Source organism: Gorilla gorilla, chromosome 8, assembly GCF_029281585.2.
Source record: "Gorilla gorilla gorilla isolate KB3781 chromosome 8, NHGRI_mGorGor1-v2.1_pri, whole genome shotgun sequence".
In the NCBI taxonomy this organism is placed as follows: Eukaryota; Metazoa; Chordata; class Mammalia; order Primates; family Hominidae; genus Gorilla; species Gorilla gorilla.
Genome location: NC_073232.2, coordinates 107,650,342 through 107,672,276, shown reverse-complemented (window position 1 = coordinate 107,672,276; position 21,935 = coordinate 107,650,342). Strand labels below are relative to the sequence as shown.

The 21,935-nt window shown below is 45.2% G+C and overlaps 1 protein-coding gene across 50 annotated transcripts in view; it reads left to right on the top strand.

Moving 5' to 3' along the window:
• SORBS1 (sorbin and SH3 domain containing 1) overlaps positions 1–21,935 on the top strand; it is a 249,911-nt gene that overhangs the window by 151,775 nt on the left and 76,201 nt on the right. For 36 of the 50 annotated variants that reach the window (XM_031014952.3, XM_055352554.2, XM_055352551.2 and 33 more), the window contains 3 exons: positions 3,697–3,726; positions 10,659–10,831; positions 12,571–12,634. In XM_031014952.3, coding sequence (XP_030870812.2) covers positions 3,697–3,726; positions 10,659–10,831; positions 12,571–12,634 — 267 coding nt within the window. Of the gene's footprint in view, positions 1–3,696; positions 3,727–10,658; positions 10,832–12,570; positions 12,635–14,782; positions 14,858–15,180; positions 15,244–21,935 lie in introns of all 50 variants that reach the window. The other 14 variants (XM_063710331.1, XM_055352558.2, XM_055352560.2 and 11 more) reach the window with 2 other exon arrangements.

Below are 21,935 nucleotides of genomic sequence, written 5' to 3'. Positions count from 1 at the left end.
CATACAGGAATAAACTTTGTCTTTACAAAAGTCCTTTGCAGCATGAAATGTAAAGTTTTCAAGCTGTTTCCTCATGTAGAAAGGGCTCGTTAGTCTGAATTTCTGATAACAGTGGAGGTTTAATTATTTTGTTCAGAGCTCACATCTTCCTTTTGACTCTGTGCTCTCTGACTTCATAGTTTTCCTCCACTCCTCCCCCTCCCCCTTCCTCTCTGCATTAATTTGAATGAGAATGGGACTGGAGTCTATTTTTAATTGTTTTCCATGCTAAATAGAGTTTTTCTGTTTCCTGCTTCTAACTTGAAAAGCAGATGAATAAAACATTTTCTTTCACTTCAGATCTTTCCACTAAAATCTTAAGGTTGTTTTAGTAGTTTTGTATTTTTTCACTATGTGTGGCTCCTGTATTAATTTTCACCCATGAATCTGGGTTCTTGAGAAAAATGGCCCCGGCTCCCACACGGAACCATGCAGGAGCCCATTCTCCTTCAGCGGTGCCATGCCCCTTACTGGCAGTGGCTCTCCTTGCCCGTAAGTGTCTGTAATGCGGGACAAAGTGAAATTTTGTTTCTCTGAACTTCCTTGTGACTCATATTAAAAAAAAAAAAAATTCAGTCAAACAGAGTTAAGTTAGTTCCCAGAAGGACAGGCAGTTTCTTTAAAAATGGGATTTATTCCCAAGGCAACTTGGTTTTTGGGAAATGCCAACTGTAATGTCAGCTGCTTCTGCCAAGTCCCTCTGATGACACCTAGTGAGACATCTTTGGGCACAGAAATGCCTGTAGTTCCTTTTTGTTTCTTCCTTGAATAGATGGATTCCTTTTATTTACCCAAATGCCTTTGGTTCTTGCCTTTCTCTGTTGTCCAAGTCCTGCCCTTGGGTTTAAAAATCAGAATTGTGCAGCCTGAGACACACATCCTTCAGAAAAGGATACAAGTAATGACATTCATTGTTTGGAATTAAATGATAGATTTCCATAAAGAGCAAAACCATATGTTCACTAAGCAGGTGGGGCAGGAAGCGTCGAGAAGAAGAGAAGAGCCTCACTGGCCCAGCCCTGTATTACTAATCATAAATGGGGTTTAGGTCAAGTGTTTTTGGCATTGCTTTGGAATTTGCCTAACCTGGCAGCTCTGCTTTGCTTCATAAGCAGTACCCATAAAAATAATTTCTTAATTATTGCAAAGTCTCCTGAGGGAATAACTTTACTCCACTTCTGGAATTCTAGTTTTGTCATCCTAAAAAATGCCTCCCTCCCCGCCCTTTTTTTTTTTTTTTTTTTTTTTTTTTTGCCTAGACTGTCCCAGGGCATAGTGTGGCAATAATCCTGTCTCTCCAAGCCAGCTTACCCCTACTAGAAACAGAGGGGCACTGAGCCTCTGGCCTGGCGCTGATGGTTGTGAACAACACAGCCCTTTCCCCTTCTTTCCTGAGTTTTCACACCGCATGGGTATGAAGGCAAATCACTTACCATCTGTCTGGGAGGGAGGCTTTGAATCGGAAAACTCTCAGGATGAAAAGAGGTGCGTGGGTCCCCTTGCTTAGGGCTTCTCAGTCTATGTGCGTCGGATCCTGAGAGTCTTGTTAACTTGCAGGTTCAGCCTCAAGAGGTTTGGGGTGGAGGAGATGAGATTCTACATTTTCAGCGAGCTTGCTAGGCATACCAGTGCCACTGGCCCACCGACCACATTGAGAACTAGAGCTCAGAGGTTCCCAGACTTACGGACACATGAAGCAGTCTAGGGATCACCCTAGGGTTTTTCATTCTAATGCTTTAAAATAACACCACTAGAAAGTGGCCACTGTTACCTGTGTTGCATGTCATCCTGTGAAAGAAAGGCCATTTCACACCTCAAAACTGGAGACAACGTAGTCTTTTTTTTTTTTTTTTTTTTTTTTTGAGACAAGGTCTCACTCTGTTGTTGAGGCTAGAGTGCAGTGGTGCAGTCATGGCTCACTGCATCCTCAACCTCCCAGGCTCAGGTGATTCTCCCACCTCAGCCTCTCGATGCCAGTAGCTGGGACCACAGGCGTGTGCCACCACACCTGGATAATTTTAAAATATTTTTTGTAGAGACGGGGTTTTACCGTTGCCTAGGCTAGTCCTGAACCCCTGGGCTCAAGGGATCTGCCTGCCTCAGCCTCCCAAAGTGCTGGGATTATAGGCATGAGCCACCATGCCTGGCCAACGTGGTCTTTTTCATGTATTTATTTATTTATTTTTTGAGGCAGGGTCTTTCCCTGTCACCCAGGCTGGAGTTCAGTGGCACGATCTTGGCTCACTGCAACCTCTGCCTCCCAGGTTCAAGTAATTCTCATGCCTCAGCCTCTGGAGTAGCTGGGATTATAGGCGTGTGACACCACGCCTGGCTAATTTTTGTATTTTTTAGTAGAAATGGGGTTTTGCCATGTTGGCAACATGATCTTTTAAGTGGAATACATTCACTTCTGCCAGCTGGAGCTCAGCAGCCTTCAGCGTAGTGTGTGGGAACCGTAGGTCCCCTTAGTACCAATAGGGCCCTTTGACATAACAGACAAGGAAACTGAGGCCGAGAGGTTTAGTGAATTGGCCATTGTCATCTGAAAGTTGCTGGCAGAGCTGAGGCCAGAGCTGCACTGGGCTTCTGCATGTTCAGCCAGTACGAACCTCATCCATGTGGCAGAGGTGGCCACGTACCGCTTCCCAGGCTCTGAGCTCCTGAGCTGCTCGCTGTTTACTTCTGGTTCACACTGATTGTAGCAGGAGGGTGGGAACGCAGCCAAGGGGAATGATGACGGTACCCACGGGTTGGCAAATGTTCTATTTTTATCTATGTGGCTGCTTTATATTTAGCAGCTGTGGAAGGTAAAGGTCATTTTTGTGCTCTCATCTCATAGCACGTACACATAGGACTCCACAAAGGAGATGTGGCTTCCCTTCCACGTGAGTGCCCAGGATGGCGAGAAACCAATAACCCTTCAGTGCCAAGGACCAGCAAGGTCTTGATGACTAGAATTGGAATGAATTCTGGACTAGGAGTCAGGGATCCAGGTTCTAGATCCAGCTGATTTTCAGTGTTATCTTGGGCGATTTGTGCCCCTTATCTGAAGTTTCTCTGCCATTGCTGATTTTTTAAGGATTTTTCTTGTACTCTGGACAAGCCAGATTACTATAGTGACTAAGGCCAGGCTTTCGTTTCCTCCTCTGTACAATGGGAAAGAATAATCATACCCAACTACTAGAGTTGTTGCAAAGTTTACAAGTGTTATTTGCAAAAGCGCTAAAACAGCGCCTGGCATTTAGCAAGCTCTCAGGAGACGGTCACTGTCATGGTTGTGATTATAATTACATTTCCCTCAAAAGGTACCAAGACTGGGGTCATATAAGGCCTTGCTCACTTGAAGCTGGAGGGTTGGATGGATTCCCTTCTATGATGGAATCATCTTGAGATAAGATATAAACAACTGGAAAATTGTGGCAGTCCCCTGAATCCTGGTGTAGATCTGGAAGCGGGGTGGGGTGGGAGACACCACACTGGCATAATGGGAGCCATGCTAATACCCCTGCAGTCAGCTGGCTGCATGCACATTGTACCATCTAAGTCCAGAGGACAGTGAGGACTCAGGGTTGAGATCCTAACGAGTTATGCCAGGGCTTCTTGGTCTTACTATGTGCTGTATAAATCTTACTTACACTGTGTGTTCTTTTATCACAGAACAGCAAAAACGACTCAGTAGCCTTTCAGGTAGGTGAGAAATATTTATTTATGTGTTAATCCCTGTTCCTGTTGAAACCGTCTTCCGGTCACCGCCTGATATTCAATCAGCAATATCTTCTGAGATCCTCTGATGTCTTGGAGAGACTCTTTGTTGCCGGACTACCAAGATGATGAAAATAGGCATAGTTCCTGCCTCCCTGGAGCTTGCAGGGTGGTGGACAGACCAGACCAGTGAGCCACACTAGTAAACATGTCCCATGGAACTGTGATAAGGGCCTTGATGGGTAAGAACAGGATGTTCTGGGTTAAAAAGAACCAGGAGTCCAGCTTTAGATGCAGTGTTCATGGCAGGCCTCTCTGAAGAGGTCATCTTTCTGCTGCTTCTGTCTCCCTTCTGGATGTGAGGAGTCAGGGGTTGGGAGATATGGGCAAGTTCTCTCCTTTTTGGGTGGCAAGCCCAAATGCCAGTAGATGCCCCTGGGGTGGTGGGTCCAGGTGAGAACCTTCCGACCAGCAGTGCCCAGAAGACAGTGTGAGAAAACTGCTTCTTGAATTTGAGCAGGCATCAGAAATTCCTGGAGAGCTTGTCGAAACTCAGATTCCTAGGCCATCCCCCTAGAGATTTGGATTTAATGGTGGGTATGGGTAAGAATTTGCATTTCTTTTTTCTTTCCTTTTCTTTTTTTTTTTTTTTGATACAGGGTCTTGCTCTGTCACCCAGACTGGAGTGCAGTGGCGCAATCATAGCTTACTGCAGCCTTGAACTGCTGGGCTCATGTGATCCTCCTACCTCAGCCTCCTGAGTAGCTGGGACTACAGGTGTGCACCACCATGCCCAGCTATTTTTTTTTTTTTAAGTTTTTTTGTAGAGCTGGAGTCTCACTATATTGCCAAGGCTGGTGTCAAATCCTGACCTCAAGCAATCCTCCTCCCTCAGCCTCCTAAAGTTCTGGGATTATAGGCACCAGCTACTGTGCCTGGCCAAGAGAATGTGCATTTCTGCCCAGCTCCCTGGTGATGCCAATGCTGCCCTCTGTGCTGACCACACTTGAGTGTGGCAGGTGGCAAGAGTTGACAATGGTGGGGAGTGACTGCAAATATAATCAGACATACACAAATATAATTAGCTCACCCCTTGATAAAGTGTGTAGGATTGGGACCATGTTAGAGTAGGGAGGGAACCCAGGAAGGGGAATGTGTAGCTATTTCCTTGTGGCTTCCTGTAGCCATTCTGCTTTGAATCCTGGGTCTGGTGCTGCCTCAGGCAGGTTATCTAAGTCTCTGGGCTTCAATTTTCTTACTATCAAGTGAGGAAAGCTGTAGTGCCTCCCAGGTTGTATGACAATCAGATGAGATTCTGCTCATTAACAGCTCAGCACTGAGCTGCTGCTTAATAGATGCATGACTTAATAGATGTGCATTCCTGTTACCAGGCGGTGCTCTGTGGGTTCACTTACCATTGTATTCAGGGCCTCCTTTGTATCCTGCACTGGGCGGGGCTCTGAGGCTACATCAGGGAACTGTGCTGCCCTTGAGCTGCTAATAGTGTGGTGCAACAGTGTGTAACTTTTCTTTGTTAATGGACTCCTTGAGAGAAGCTATTGAAGGCAATAGATTGATTCTAAAAAAAAAAAAAAAAGCCACACACGTGTAAACATGTGCACATGATTTCTATGGATTTGCACACACTCATGAATTTCAGGGTTCAGAATCGCTGATTGGTGGATAACAAAAGCCACTGTTTTCTGAACAGCTACTACATGATTTCTGTGCAACTTCATGCCACTGCTGTTCTGTGATTGGTGGCGAGCCTGGGTGGGGAGGACATGGGGTTCTCACACCCTCTCAGCCTTATCAGGACTTGGCTCTGAGACCAAGACAGGCTGTGGTTGACCTCAAGGTGTCCTTGGCTGTCCCTCCTCCAGCTGCCACTCTCCAGCCCACCTCATTCCCTGGCCCCAGCCGAGGTTGCTAAGAGTGGTGGCTCTGAAAAAAAAAAGTGGCTCCTGTGGGCTCCTTCCTGTTGGTGGGAATTTGAAAGAAGGGTAGAATAGATAAAAAAGGCCTCCAGCCATACGTTAGGAGATGCAGAGTTTGGTCCTAGCCCCTTCTTCTTGGAGCTGTGTGTTTCTGTGTGAGTGACTTCATCCCTCTAAGCCAGTTTCCTCATAGGGGAAACAAGGGTGGTAATCCTTGCCCCAGCCTGGAGGAGGTGTTATTGTGACAGGAATGGGGAGGATGTTTTGTGCATTGAGAAAAGACATGTAAAAATTTGAGGGTGGGCCGGACGCAGTGGCTCATGCCTGTAATCCCAGCATGAGATTAGGGAGACTTAGGGAGGCCGAGGCAGGTGGATCACAAGGTCAAGAGATGGAGACCATCCTGGCCAACATGGTGAAAACCCGTCTCTACTAAAAATACAAAAATTAGCTGGACATGGTGGCACGTGCCTGTAGTCCCAGCTATTTGGGAGGCTGAGGCAGGAGAATCGCTTGAAACAGGGAGGCGGAGGTTGCAGTGAGCCGAGATCGTGCCACTGCACTCCAGCCTGGTGACAGAGTAAGACTCTGTCTCAAAAAAAAAAAAAAAAAAGTGAGGGTGGCTCCACCGTGCTGGCAGCTCAGGCTTATTCCTTGGCTCTAAAATAAGACCGATGCTATCGCTTTCCCTGAGTTTTGGGACAGATCCGCTGATGATGTTTGATAGAGTGGGGCCTAAAGTAGGTGCTCACTAAATATTAGTTTATGCTTTAAAAGAAGTAGTACAGCTTTGTTCAGGAGCTCCTGAAAGAGAGAGGGCTGGCTGGGTTGGCAATCTCTAGTCTCTTAGAGCAAGTAAGGCTTAGCCATCACCTGTGGGGACGGGACTCCAGGGCTTCCAGCCTCCCTCTCTGTAGCAGATTTTTGTTGAGTCTCCATGAGGCTTGATGTTCAGGGAGAGTCATCTGGGAATGAAGCCTACATGGTGTTCTCAGGTACCTCTCAGTCCCCTTGGGGAGACAGATGGGATAATAAGATAAGGGCTGGGAGAGAGAGGCTGGCGTAGGGTGTAGAGGCCATCGTTCTTCTGCAGAGAAGTGTGAGCATTGCTGTAATCCTCAGTCACCAGCTCTCAGTGTGAAGAGAAGGGAAGCTATCCCACCTCCTTCAAACAGAGGCCCCATCTGAGGTTGTCGGTATTGTCATTTATTTAGTGGCCCAGAACCTTCCCTTTTAAAGCACAGTATAAAACTAGAAGGAGGCTAGATTTGCAGTGGCTCACACTTGTAATCCCAACATTTTGGAAGGCCAAGATGGGCAGATTGCTTGAGCTCAGGACTTTGAGACCAGCCTGGGCAACATGGTGAAACCCCGTCTCTATAAAAAAAAAAAAATACAAAAAATTAGCTGGGGCCAGGTGCAGTGACTCACACCTGTAATCCCAACACTTTGGGAGGCAGAGGCAGGCAGTTGGGAGGCAGAGGTGGGCAGATTCCTTGAGCCCAGGAGTTTGAGACCAGCTTGGGCAATATGGCAAAACCCCATTTCCACAGAAATACAAAAAAACTAGCCAGATGTGGTGGCGCACACCTGTAGTCCCAGCTACTTGGGAGGCAAAGGTGGGAGGATCACCTGAGCTCAGGGAGGTCAAGGCTGCAGTGAGCCATGATCATGCCACTGCACTTCAGCCTGGGTAAGAGAATAAGACCCTGTGTAATTAGAAAAAAAAAAAAAAAAAGACTAAGAGGAAATGCCCCCAGGATGTCATGTGAAGGATCAGCATTTTCCTACTGAGAAAATAGCAAGCCCTCATTGTAATATGGATGTCAACACCTGGCCCTGTCACCTGCATGGTACAGTTAAGTGTCACTTTGGGTTTTCATTATATAAAGTGACATGTTTTCTTCAGGGGCTCTCTGTATATTGATATCCACTCAGTGACGAGTCACATGACCACAGGCTTTCAAGTAAAACAATTCAGGGCTAAATTTTATAGATCAAAAGGACACTGGCAGCTTTAGGAGAAATCCATGGACTATCAGCCTGATTTTTGCAGTCAAGTGTGATTGTTGTTAGAGTCACCTGCCTTGACCCTGAGTATGGCATGTCTGTGATCCTCACCATGATCTTAAAGCACCATGTAAGACTGAGCTTGAACTCAGCCTCATCTGCTCCTTTCTGCTCACATTCAACAGAAGGCCTTTCCAGGTGGGAGGAGAATGTTCAGCAGAGCCACATTAAGGGTAGACTTGGGTAACTCAAAATCCCTTTACACTTCCAGGCTTCCTGCCAAATCCTTGGCCTTGCGTTGGAATTTTCTGGGAGCATGAGAATTCATTCCATAAAGCCAATCTGTTCTTAACATCCTTTGACATTGACGGTGATGATGCCAGGGATCAGGCTTTCTGAAGCACTTACCAAGCCTTGAAATCATTTGAATGTGGGCAGTCACGACCCCATGGAGGAGAATGAAAGTTGTAAAACCTGAGCATGCTGGAGTCATTGTTTCCCCCACTTCTACAGCGTCTCCTCCACTTACAGACATCTCTGACTTTGTCACAACTTTGCATGTGTCCTCACATTCTTCCTTTTCACCCGAGTGTAGTCCCCCAGCCAGCAGTCTGCACCTGTTCCTTTCTCAAAGACGAGAACCTGTCCATAGTCAATCAATAAGCAGGTTTTAATTGAGCACTTACTAATTGCCACAGCACATCTTGATGCCCTTCATCCTTACCTCATGGGCCTCATTCTCACTGATAGGATTTTGGGCTCCCTTGGCCTAAACTTTTTTTTTTTTTTTTTGAGACAGAGTCTTGCTTTATTGCTGAGGCTGGAGTGTAGTGGCATGATCATGGCTTACCGCAGCTTCGAACTCCCAGGCTCAGGAGATCCTCCCAACTTAGCCTCCCAAGTGCTGGAACAACAGGCATGTGCCTGGCTAATTTTTTAATTTTTTGTAGCGATGGGGTCTCGCTATGTTGCCCAGGCTGGTCTTGAACTCCTAGGTTCAAGCAATCCTCCTGCCTCAGCCTCCTGATATGTTGAGAGGCATGAGCCACGGCACCCAGCCAGCTTAAACCTTTTTGCCCCTAATCCTTTGACCTCTTGAATTACCATCTAGCACATTCCTTCCTCTGTGCTGAACTCCCCACTCACTCCCCCAACTTCCTGCTTACACCTTCAACCCTCTGTGCAATCTGGCACCCACCCCCACTGCCCTCCTGAAGTTGCTCCCTCAGAGTGTTCCTGTGACTTCTCTCTTGCCTAATCTAATGCCGCCTCCTCCTCTGCTTCAATTTCTGGGTTTTTTTTTTTCTTTTGAGACATTTAACCACCCACTTCTTGAAGTTCTGTCTTCCCTGGTTCAGTGGCACCTTGTGTACTTTTCTGGTTCATCTCCTGTCCCTCGGATGACTTTGCATCACTTTGGGGATTCTTTTGCCTTGCAGCTGTAACTGTGGTGTCCTTCCATGCATGACTTTAGCGCTTTACTCTGGCCTTGCTTCTGTCCACCACTGAGCTCTGCCATCTCCCTGGCATCAGCCATCACTTTTGGGCTGATGCCTCCAAAGTTGCACTCCTGTTAGGGTGTCTCACCTGGGCCCCTCCATAGTTCCTCTAGGGGTCTCCAGGGCATTCCTCCTTGAGTATCTTGCTGTCTTCTCAAAGTTACCATAGTCCAAATGGAAGCAGCCATTTCTCCCTCCCATTCCTCACCCAATTCTAACTTCTCCATTTGGCTTAGGCCAGGCTTCCAGACTTGAAACCTTGGTACCATCTTTGAAAGAGGCAAGACAGGATGTGGTTCATAGAGGACTGCTAGAGTCAGGTGGACATTAGGCCACATCACAGCTTGGCTATGAGCTGGTTGTGTGGCCGCAGGCAGGGTACTTTAACTTCTCTGTGTATTGATCCTTTAACTATTAAAAAAAAAAAGGTGATAATAGTTTCTTCCTCATAGATCTTTGGGAGGATAAAATGAGAGAATGTAAATGAAGAGTTTATTGCATTGCTTGGCACATAATTAGCTCAGTAGTCCAGAGGCCCCCAAGCATTTATTTAAGCTGTTCCTCTGGAGCACCCTTCACTTCCTGTGAGTCTGATTGGCTTCTCTTCTGAGAATCGGCCCTTGTCACCCTGCATTCTCATTGCTGGCTCACTTGGTTTTTCTGCCCACTAGACTGTAAGCTCCCTGAAGGCTAAGATTCTGGAATGCTCACCTTCATGTCCACAAGGCAGAGCGCAATGTCTGCCCAATAAATAAATGTCATAGCTTGGGAGCCAGATTCTATTAAGTAATTTTATAATCTTAGGTCATATGTGGTGTCTTTGTTAGTGCTCTGTATCTTCCAATCTTGAACAAAAATAATCTATAATGTATACTTAGCAATGTACAGCTTCCTGAACACTTTGCCATAAGTTATCCTGATAAGTCCTCTCACCACATTGCTGTGAGCTTGCCAATAGAAGTGTTATCCCTGTTTTTGGATGGGAAAACTGAGGCATGGAAAAGTTAAGTGACTTCCTCAAGAGGAATCGAAAACTTTCAAGTAATGTTAGCCCCATCCTGTGGTTCTACCTGTTCCTTAATTTCTAGAACAGTCAGAACTATTCAGTTGACCAGAGCACGATGTGCATACCTCTGCAAAGCTCTGATCACATTGTTGGCAAGCCTTTTTTTTTTTTTTTTAAGGACCAGATGATAAATATTTTAGACTTTGCAGGCCATATGGTTTCTGTCACAGCTACTCAACTCGGCCATAGTAGTGCAAAAGCACCCATAAATAATATGTAAAGGAATTGGCATGGTTGTGTTCCAGTAAAACCAGCCCATGGGCCAGTTTGCTGACCCCTGCTCTAAGCAGAACTAATTCCAGTTGAGAATTAGCAGACACGCTTCCCCCCAGTTAGCCTGTTCAGGAGTGTTTTGTTTTGCAGCTACCAAAAGAGCTTCAGCTAACAATTGCTTTTCATTTCCAGATCCTGTCTCAGAAAGAAGAGTGGGAGAGCAGGACTCAGCACCAACCCAGGAAAAACCCACCTCACCTGGCAAGGCTGCTGAAAAAAGAGCAAAGGATGACAGTAGGCGGGTGGTGAAGAGCGCTCAGGACTTAAGCGATGTTTCCATGGATGAAGTGGGCATCCCACTCCGGGTATGTATATTGACTTAGAGGTCCTTCTTAGGCTTCATCTTAAGCTGTGACAAGTGTACACTCTGAGTACCTGTGAACCCCATCACACCATCGTCTCTGTAAGCCCCATGAGTGCCAGATCCCCCAGAAGCTGTGCTCCAGACTTGGTGTACAACAGCTTTTCCCAAAGTGGGTGTTGGATGTTATAAGTCCTATGAATAAAGGGTTTCGTGGTCAAGTAAATGTGAGGAAAAGCTGGGTGGGACCAAGTCAGAGAGATTTCTCTGCTGTAGACCTTTTCAGAGGCTTTGAGTATGTGAGTGTTCTAGGGACAATGTTATGGGCAGTCTTCCTTCATTATTGTTCTGTGTGGAGCATGTTGAGAAATTCCTGGTCCAGGGTAAGAGAATCCTGGGGAGAGTGTGAGGCCCAAGGTCCCTGTTGACAGGTTCAGGAAGATCTCCCTGGATGGGAGATCACGTGTCATCCAAAGTGAGTAGGGAACACTAAGGGAACCTCAGAATGGATTCCGCCAGCCAAGCCTCCAGGACAGAGCAGGTCTCATGGCATCCCTGACCCAGCTCTCCCTGGCAGCACAGGCCTGCCAGTCCTGCAGGCCCTAAGGAATTCCAGGGAACAGGCTCCAATGGGCAGGAAACATTTAACATAAAGCTAGGCAACTTTTGGAACTGGATTTGGGTGAATTCCATTCTTTTCCACGTGTCTACTAGACCATTGCCTGCAATATGTTCCACTGTGATTTCCATTTAACAAATACGTCCCTTTGGAAGAGGCCAATAGAAACCACAGTGGACTAAGCCTCAAAATAGCTCTTCTCTGGTCCTAAGTAGTAATACAGAAGGAGAGTTATTCCTAAGAGAAATCACAGCTACCATTTGCTGAGTGCATTATCTCATTTAAGCATCACTCATCCAAGTGAGTAATGGATACTAATATCATTTCCATCTTATAGATGAGGAAATGGGGACTCAGGGATTTGTTACTCATCCAAGATTGCACAGCTTGTGGGTGACAGAATGGTCTATCTGACTCCCAAACCCTTACCCCTAACCATTGCGTTGGATGGCCCTTCCACTCACCTTCTCATCAGCTCTGTGACTTTGGGCAGTTCGCTTTGTCATTCTGTATCTCATTTCCTCTTCTGTAAAGTGGGAGTGAAAATATCTAGCCACCTATCTGTCACCTTCCTTGTTTTATTTTTATCTTAAAAAAAAAAGCCCAACCATTCCAACTTTGTGGTTAGGGTGAAAACTCTGGCAGTGGATGCTATAACGAGTTATGTTTTAATGTATGCATTCTAAATCTGGCCCTATGCAAGGTGACTCGGATACATTGCTGTTGAATAATCTAGAATGGTTGGGGGCACAGCATGATAAGCAAATATACTTTGTCTCTTATATTTCTAGGAGACTTTCCTTCAGTTTGGCACAGTCAATATACGGAGAGATTCTATCTAAAAGTGAAATTTTAAAAATTTAAAAATGGATACCTTTCAAGTGTATCCTCATCCACTGTTTTCAAAATCTGTATCCTTTCAGCCAAATATTACACTGTAGATGGAGGTTTGGGACTCTTGGTTTTTCTCTTTCTAAAAAGTTTTGCCTTTTTAAAAAAGATAAATGTGGCTGAGTTTTGAATTCAGATATTGTTACTTTCCATTTTGATTTTGAAATCATAGGAGGTCTGAAATGTGTCAAGATATTCATTTAATTTTGCTTTTTGCCTTTGTTTTTGTACAGAACACTGAGAGATCAAAAGACTGGTACAAGACTATGTTTAAACAGATCCACAAACTGAACAGAGGTACTGATTTTCATTTGTAGAAGCTGTGCTGTGCTATGTGCCAATACACGTTTTGTGGGCCTGAACTCACTTTGCTAGGATGCCAGAAGACTGGGTCCTGCAGTTGGACCTCATTAGGTACTGGTCTGCCTGAGCCCAGCCATGCACCTTTAGAGCATAGGAGGGAGGAAGCACTTGTGTGCCTGCCTCAGAGGTGGAATTTGAGATCTGCTCTCAAATCCTTCCTCCCAGATGTGGAATGCAGCAGGCTGAGCCCAGCATTCTGCCTGTGCTCCAGCATCTGTCTGCCTGGGATGTGAGCAGCTCCATCACCCACCTGCTTCCAGCTTTAGGTACATCTCCCTGTGTCAGCCCATGACTGCCTTGTGGGCAGAGTGAGTTGAGAATGCACCGAACTGGGAATTAAGAACACTGTTCTCTGGCCGGGCACGGTGGCTCAAGCCTGTAATCCCAGGACTTTGGGAGGCTGAGGCAGGTGGATCACCTGAGGTTAGGAGTTCGAGACCAGCCTGACCGATGTGGAGAAACCCCATCTCTACTAAAAATACAAAATTAGCTGGGCGTGGTGCCACATGCCTGTAATCCCAGCTACTTGGAGGCTGAGGCAGGAGAATCACTTGAACCCGGGAGGCGGAGGTTGCGGTGAGCCAAGATCGCGCCATTGCACTCCAGCTTGGGCAACAAGAGTGAAACTCTGTCTCAAAAAAAAAAAAAAAATGTTCTCACCTGGATTGAGTCCCCCAAGCACTCAGGTAACCTTGGACCAATCATGTACCTTTCTGTGTTTGTTCTGCTTCCCTTCCTCCGGAGAATGTCACAGGGTCTAAAGGAGAACACATTTGGCCTTGTGAAGTAGAATGCATAGTACGCCTCTCAGGCTGTGTTAATATGAACAATAATCTTCCCCAGCTGAGAGCCAGCCCTTGGCAGGTAGCCCTGAGAGTCAGTCAGGAGCTGACACACCAAAGCCCGCTCAAGCTGAAAGAGCAGCGCTTCCAAATCAGATGCCGGCTGGGCTATCAGCAGGTGACCCAGCATGGAGAACCGCAGGCCAGTGCTTGGGCAGGACATGACCCCACCGGCTCCCATCGCTGCCTGTGCCGCCAGTCAGCTGATAGGCAGGATGTAGCTGCACTGTGGGAAGGGTACCACTTCTCCCACAGGCAGAGCATCCTGCCCTTCCCCTTACCCACATCCAGTCTGGCTGCCTGGCATGGATGACACATGAAGGCAAAGAGAAAGTGTTCTGGTCAGTGTTCCCACCTAAGTGCAATCTCTCTGATGAGCTGCGGATGCCAGCTAACATCACTGTTAATTAACTCCTGCTGGGTTCAAAGTGAACTTGGGTGTGCCCCTGTTCAAACTGTTTCTAAATATCGAAGTGCTCTAAATATTGAGGCGTTTAGCATTTCCAGTGAAGAGTAAATCCACTGTGGTTGGGTGGATGAGCGTGGTCACAGTGGTGAAACTAAATGCTTGGATTTCTGTGATCAGATGGGGTCACCTCCACTCATCACTTCCTGAAGTCACTGCCCATTTCGTCTTGCAATCTGTGACTGTCACCTTTAGACCCAGCTTTGGAAGCCTAATTGCAGAGACATTAATGCATGTAAATGTGCAAAATATGTAATTTTGCCCCACAGGCAGCTTTGGTGTCTTCTCATGTTATAGTTCTTAATCTAAATTGTAGGTGCTAAACAAAACTACCTGCCTTAATGGTAGGCAGAGGTATTTGAAAAATTAATGATCTACTTGTTTGCTGAATGTCCACAATACAAGCTTTGATTTAAAAAAATCATGTTAGGATAGCATGTTTATTACATACTATTTATTATCATACTTAATATTTCTTGCCTATCAAAAGTAAAAACCTGATGCTTTATGTTAAATGTTTCTTGCCCATTGGAGCCTGTTCATGGCAATTCTTTGTCTAAGAAGAGTAATGGTATTGTCCCTTTTGATGTGTCTCGGTAATTCAGGCAAAAGGACTGGATTTTTAAAAGCAGTTTGAATTTCTTTCATATCACTAGTGAAGCTTAGTATGTTCCAGAATTCAAGGAGCCTAAATTGTATGTGGATTCCTACTCGTTTTTTCTCTCCATTTGTATCTTCCTCTATTCTCTCTCCCAAACCTGCTCCTCTGCCTAGACACTCCTGAAGAAAACCCTTATTTCCCTACGTACAAATTCCCTGAACTTCCTGAAATCCAGCAAACTTCCAAAGGTACCATAAACTTAGACAGCATATCTGTTGTCCGAGCTTTAAATTAATTCTTATAGTTCCATTGTAGGCATAAGATTTGGGCTTTTAGATTTTACTTTCATAGTCATTTTTGGCTGGTGAAAATTTTATTTCACTCATTTGCATGATGTGCTATGTTAAAATAACTAAATCCTTTCTAATTCATTAATCTATTTTTAAGTGTGATGCCCGTGTGCTTTAATAACACTAAAATAGGTAATCAGTCATTTGAGTCAATTGGGATTTGTCACTTCCTCTACTTCCTGGTGGATAGTTTCAAAATCCACTGCTTTTCTCTGCTACAGAGGACAATCCTTACACTCCCACCTACCAGTTTCCTGCATCTACTCCTAGTCCTAAATCTGAAGGTAATTAAAGGAAAATTGTGTGCCTCTCTTTGTACTGGTGCTGCTACTTTCTTTTTTACCTTGGGGTTTTTCCTGGTGGCTAAGGGCTGTTTCCCAGTCATTTGCTTCCCTCTAACCTTGTGTTTTGTGGTGGTGTCTCACTCCTTGCTGACTGTATCACCGGAGTGTATCCAGATGGTATTTTAGTCCTATTCCCCTGGGGTTTACATGATTAACGGGGTAGCCAGTGTTAGCTTAGTTACAATGCTTTGAACATGTGGGGCTCTGGTCAAAGCTGCCTTTACCCAACTACCCAAGGCTTTGTACCTGAGGTGGTCACCTGATGCTGGTGGTTGAGCAGTGACTCAGGGAAGCTGAGTCATTATAGCGGGTGGGCAGGAGGTAGATCTGCAACCGTCAACAGGAAAATTACCCAGTTCTCATGCCTGCAACTAACTCTTTTCATGAGCCCTCAGGGTATCTCTCTTTGGTAGGGAATTCCTAAAGAGGTATCCGGGTATAAGATTCAGTCATAGTGGGAGATGACATTTCTTGAAAATAAGGGTTTTAGCTAAGCTGGAAAACATTTAATGAAAGAGCTGGATAGGAATTTGTACCTGCTGGGGAAGACAGCCACATTTGTGTCTAAGAAATATTATTTCTGGGGAAAAAGTCTAAGTGTCAAGGAAGTTTCTAAAATGTGAGTTAGGGGCAACATCTTGAGAATTATCCTAATAGCAGGGATTATCTGATCTTTGGATGAGTAATCTAGATGAGGGTGAATAGATATGGTATGGAGGAGGAAGTTTTGTTAAATACTGTTCTAGGATGAGATGTTAAGTGCTCTGAACTTCATTCATTCAAGTAGTATTGAACACTTGCTGTGTGCCAGGCACTGTCGTTGGAAGTAATGCCATGAATAGGACATGTACCCCATCCTCAGAAGTTCCCATCTGGCAGAGAGTTCAACAAGGTCACTTCAGCTGACTGAGTCCAGTGTGGGGGCAGTTGTGAGAGCATGTGTCCAGAACGCAACCTTGCCGGCACACAGTGGGCCCTCAGTAATACCTGGAAAACACTGATGATGAAGGCTTTGGACTGTGGAGCCAGAGTTCTTTCTTAGGGATGAATGCCAGTGCCACCATCTTGATGCTTCTCTGCCCTCATCTGCTCAGCAGACCATCCCTCTCAGCCCTTCTCATCATTGGTAAAGTTGTTCATTCAATCATTCACCAAACTCTTATTGATCAGTCATATATGAGATGACACACTGGGATGTGTTGGATACAGTTAAAATACCACAGGCCATTTTTGGTCTCTCATATGCCCCAGTAATTGGTTTCCAACCATTTCATACGTGGGGCCTATTTTGAATGAAAAGAAAGGTCTACCAAACAAACCCAGACTTACAGAACTAAAAGCTGATAATTTAATTCTGATCAGTGACTTCCTCAAGGCCAAGAAGAGTCTATTTGGTGTAGAGAGCGCAGTCTTTCTGTCTCATGATACTGATTACCACACAAAAGCATTGGTGAAGAAACAACTGACTGAGTTGAGTTAGGGAGTTTTTTCAGAGTAATTTTGACTAGTTGCAATTTTTGATTTGTGCTTTATTTGGACTTGCAAACCCAGCCAAACTCGTAAGATAAGAGTTTCCTTCAAGGCAACAAGCACAGAGCGTGCAGAAGGCACAGTATCCCACGGACACAGGCAAAGGAAGGCCCACTTGAAGAAATCCTGTGGAGAGGAGCAGTGGCTCCCATCAGACTGAAAGACTGCCTTAGGCCTGCCACAGGCAGCACCCACAGCTTCCACAGTCAGCTTGGCTGTTGATCCAAAGACAGGGTTTCATGGCTGCACAGCCAGAGCTCCCGTGTCATCAGCCACCACACCTAGCAACCCCTGCTGACGATCATGGCTGATTTTTGGCATGCATGAAGTCCAGCATATGGGGAACTGGATTTATTTTGCATAGAGGCATAAACAGTAAGGGATGTCATGATAACTTATCACATATAATTTAGAAGCAAACCTTACTATTTTTTTATTTTCAGAGACTGAAAGGAAGAAATAGTCTTAAAGAATAAAAAGGAAAAAATTAGGTTGGATATAAAAAAATTAATAGCAAAGATGATTAGACTTTAACACAAGTCTCTAAAAAGACATCCTCCCTGGAGATCTTTTAAAAATAGGGTAAATTCCATCTCACGCCCCCACTCCTGCCTAGATGACATATCCAGGCATAGATCACTGATGTATTCAATTAGATCAAGGCTTCTTACAAGTGAAGGAAACATTTGAGCTAGATCATTTTAAATAATCACAGGGTTTTTGGTTTTGAGGTTTTTTTTTTTTTTTTTAAACCATTTCAAGAGAGTCTCTGGATTTCTTGATCCTTGATTTGTTGTTTTCATGTTGTCTGTGAGCTCCAGCAGGGCCTCATCAGCCCTGTCCGTGGTGCTGCTCCAGCCCTGTGCTCCCTGATAGGTGGCCCTGCGCTCTATGCACATCCTTCTTAACATAGGAAAGATGTATGCCTTTCAAAGAAAGGCATTCAAGACAGATCAGCACTGAGTGGAGGCTCTACCCACAGATGTTAATGTGCATTAAGAAACAGCGTTACTGAGAAATCTGAGCCATCATTCCAGAGTCTCTCTCCTGGGGAGAAGTTTGTTTTTACTGCTGGGTTTTTTTGTTTGGTTTTAATTCAGAATTTGGAACTAGAATTATTTGTAATAAACCTATCAAAGCCTAGCCTAAGGGCTGCCATCTCTGTCTAAATTCTAGTTGTTTATACAGTATAAAAAAGACATTTCTAAAGATCTCAAGGCTGATCCTCCTCAATAGTAAGGGACTGTGTGAAAGTTTGTTTATGCTGGCTTAGCAACCTTCTTTTTTCTCCCAGCTACAGTGAAAAAGCAAACTTTTGGCCAGACTTTTAGACTATAAATAGAGTTATCATGTCTCAGTCAATGAGGGTTAAAATGTTCTTTTTAAAAAAAGAAAACTTTGGAAATTCCAAGAAGGGGCAGTCACTTTTAATCATTTTGTAATCTTGGAGACTGCTGTCTACGGGACGGAAGAGATGTTAGCAGAAGGGAGGGGGCAAACTGTGCAGAAACAGCTTCAGAAATGCAGTCCCCCACCTTCTCCCCTGCTGCTTTAAGGAACAGCAGTGTGGTGGCCAACATCTCAGCAGCCCAGAGTGGTAATGCTATTAATAATAATAGTCTTACAATGACATAACCACCACCTCAGTGACTACGTGGCTGTCATTAATTGAGCCCTTGCCACATACAAGTTTCTGTGCTGAATATATCACTGTTGTTATCTCATTTTCATTCTCCCAGCAGCCCCATGAAGTAACTCTTCATTTTATCAATGAGGAGTATGAGGTTCAGAGAGATTAAGTAATATATGCAAGATTACACAGTAAGTAGCAGAACCAGGATTCAAACCTAGGTGTTTGGGGCTCCGTTAACACAGGCTTTTACTCAACGCTGCTATATTGCCCTGCAGATTCCTTTCCCCTTCCTGACTCTGTGTTCTTGCTTGTCCCCTTCTTGTCCAGAGGCTCTCTGGTACCTGACTGCAGGCATTCAGCTTCCCCTGAGTCAGTCCTGCCTCAGTCTGCTAAGCCAGTACCTCCCAGGTGGTGCCTGGAAATATATAGTTAGGGACCCAGCACAGTGGCTCATGCCTGTAATTTCAGCACTTTGGGAGGCCGAGGTGGGCGGATCACCTGAGGTCAGGAGTTCGAGACCAGCCTGGCCAACATAGTGAAACCCTGTCTTTACTAAAAATACAAAAAAAAAAAATTAGCCAGTGGGCGTTGATGGCAGGCGCCTGTAATCCCAGCTACTTGGGAGGCTGAGGCAAGAGAATCACTTGAATCTGGGATGCAGAGGTTGCACTGAGCCGAGATCGCACCACTGCACTCCATCATGGGCAACAGAGTGAGTCTCTGTCTCAAGAAAAAAAAAAAAAGAATATATAGTTAGGAAAACTCCTCAAGTGATTGACAGACAGGATTGAGAACCACTGGGATGGGGAAATACCACTCTTTCCCAGCCCCCAAAAAGAGATGAAGAAAATTGGCCAGATGCAGTTTTGGGAATATGGATATAGGATGAGAATGGAGAATGCAGATTTTATAGAATTAGCGCCCCCTACTCTGAACACGCCCAAATGATGTTGGCTCACTTGGCATATTTGATGTCAAGAAGAGGGAAAATATTTTCAAATAATGGCTCAGAATTTGCAGCAAAACCAGATAACTGGTATGTTACTTCATGGTCCATGGCTTCTCCTGACTTTCCGTGACCTGTGAGGACCTCCTGGACCATGTCAGTGAGAAGGCGAGTCCAGGAGAAGCCCCAGAGACCAGCTTTTTTCCCAGGCTTTGTGATGCCTCTTCTACCACTTCAGGCTGGTGGTGGCCACTGCCACCTCTCGGTGATGTCACTCAAGACACCACCTCTAGGCATCCCCAGGTTGTGGTGTCAAAATGGCCTGTCTCAGTGCTTCTTCCTCATTCCTAGAAGAGATTGCACTAAGGCAAGGATTTAAAGAGGCGCATCTTCTCAGGCACAGCTGTAGTTGAGTTAAAATAATTCTCTACTGGCCTTACAGGATTTGTAAGAATAGCTTTGTTTTGCTTGAGTTCAAGCAAATAATTCTATTGTGAAGATGCTTGGCCAGGATCTGTGCCTCCTGCCCCAGACTCCAACCAGTACTGCCCAGGGGAGGGGCTGAGTCGCTCTCCTAATGAGAGCTTCCCAGGAGATCTCTGCCTAGCAAGTGCAAAAGGCATTGACTGGCCTGTGGGACAGTTAAGAAACGGTAGCAGTTACTCCCTTTCCACCTTCACGGCCCAGGAGTTCGATAGCAGATGAAGACGGTGAGTCTTCTTCTAACCCTATGGTCCTCCCAAACTTTCTCCTTTAACTTATTTTTTGCCCCACCTCATTCTCTTCTTCAGAGTTCTATTTTTTTCTCTATGTCTTCTATAACTACTGTACACCCTATCCTGGTCTTTTTTTTTTTGCATTCTTTAGAACTTGATTGCCACATCTGTAATCCCAGCTACTCAGGAGGTCAGGGCAGGGGGATCACTTGAGCCCAGGATTTTGAGGCTGCAGTGAGCTAGGATCACACCACTGTACTCCCTCCAGTCTGGGCAACAAAGCGAAACCCTGTCTGTTAAAAAAAAAAAAAAAAGAACTTGATGGCCTTTAACTAAAACGTAGACAGCTTTGTAATGCTTTCCCCCAAGCTCTCTGGGCTTCCTGATGTCCTTGCCCTTTTGTTTGTTCTTCCTTTCCCACCCCACCCAGACTCAGTACCCAACTCTACATCTGTGTCTTTTCCCCTGACTACTATTTTTGTTCATGGGGGTCATGTATGACTATCTTTACTCTTTTATCCTTTGTCTTCCTAAGTGTGAGGGGTAAAGCCAGAGGAGGATTTAGGTTGAGCAGTGGAAGAAAGATTGTGTCAAAAATGAGCCATTAATATTTGGAAAATTGTTTTAAGTTTAAAGGCCTGAGAAATGCATAAAATTGAAATTTAATTGATATAGGCAAGTGGTTATGCAAATGATTTTTGCCCATCCTCCCATTTTAGTCAGGCAGTTTTTTAGAACAACTTTCAACCAGTACTTTCTTCAGTTGTCTTTGAGATTTTTATAAATTAAAGAAAAAGAAAGAGGAAAAAAAGTGATTTGGAAGCTCATTTAAAGTCACTGTGGTTGAAAAGGCAATTATGTGGCTCCTGGCAGTTGTAGGAGAGTGGCTGTCCCCAAATTGAGCTACCAAGGACAGATTGCCAAAGCCCAGAGAAGAATCATTGTGTAAACATTAGAGCCCAGCTGGACCTTCAGAGGCCTAAGTGAGTTGTTTACCCTGTGTAAATCCCATGCAGTGTTACAGCTTCCTGCAAATCACTGGCATAGGAAGGTCTGAGTGTTGCTGCCAAGGTTTGATGTCTGCTGCTTGGAGCTCTGAGGAGCACAATTAGCATGTGGTTCCACCATGAGCAGAAACCACAAGATTTCTGCACAGCTGAGCCCACTCTAACATTGTTTTAAAGGGCCTTTGGAGAAATACTGAACAGAGCTTCAGGTGCTAGGTAATAGACAATTTGAGAAACATTTCATTTAACATGTCTTAACTATATTGAGCACACTTGTCCCATTTGGCTGGCTCTAGTGTGGAGAAATGCAGACATGCTCCTTACACTGTTTTCCCATTCCTTGGTATTTCTAACTGCATACCCATCATCCCCAGTGTTGACTTAGCTCCCAGGAGAAGGCAGCAAGGAGCAGCAACTATTAATAGAAGGTGTAGAGGCCGGGCAGTGGCTCACGCCTGTAATCTCAGCTTTTTGGGAGGCTGACGCGGGTGGATCACCTGCGGTCAGGAGTTCGAGACCAGCTTGACAAATATGATGAAACTCCGTCTCTACTAAAAATACAAAAACTGGCTGGGTGTGGTGGCAGGCGCTTGTAGTCCCAGCTACTCAGGAGGCTGCGACAGGAGAACTGCTTGAACCCGGGAGGCAAAGGTTGCAGTGAGCCAAGATCTCACCACTGCACTCCAGCCTGGGCAACAGAGTGAGACTCTGTCTCAAAAAAAAAAAAAAAAAAGAAAAAAGAAAAGATGTAATAAGAGTGACTCAGTGTTATCCATTGTCCCTGGAGACCAGCAAGAGGA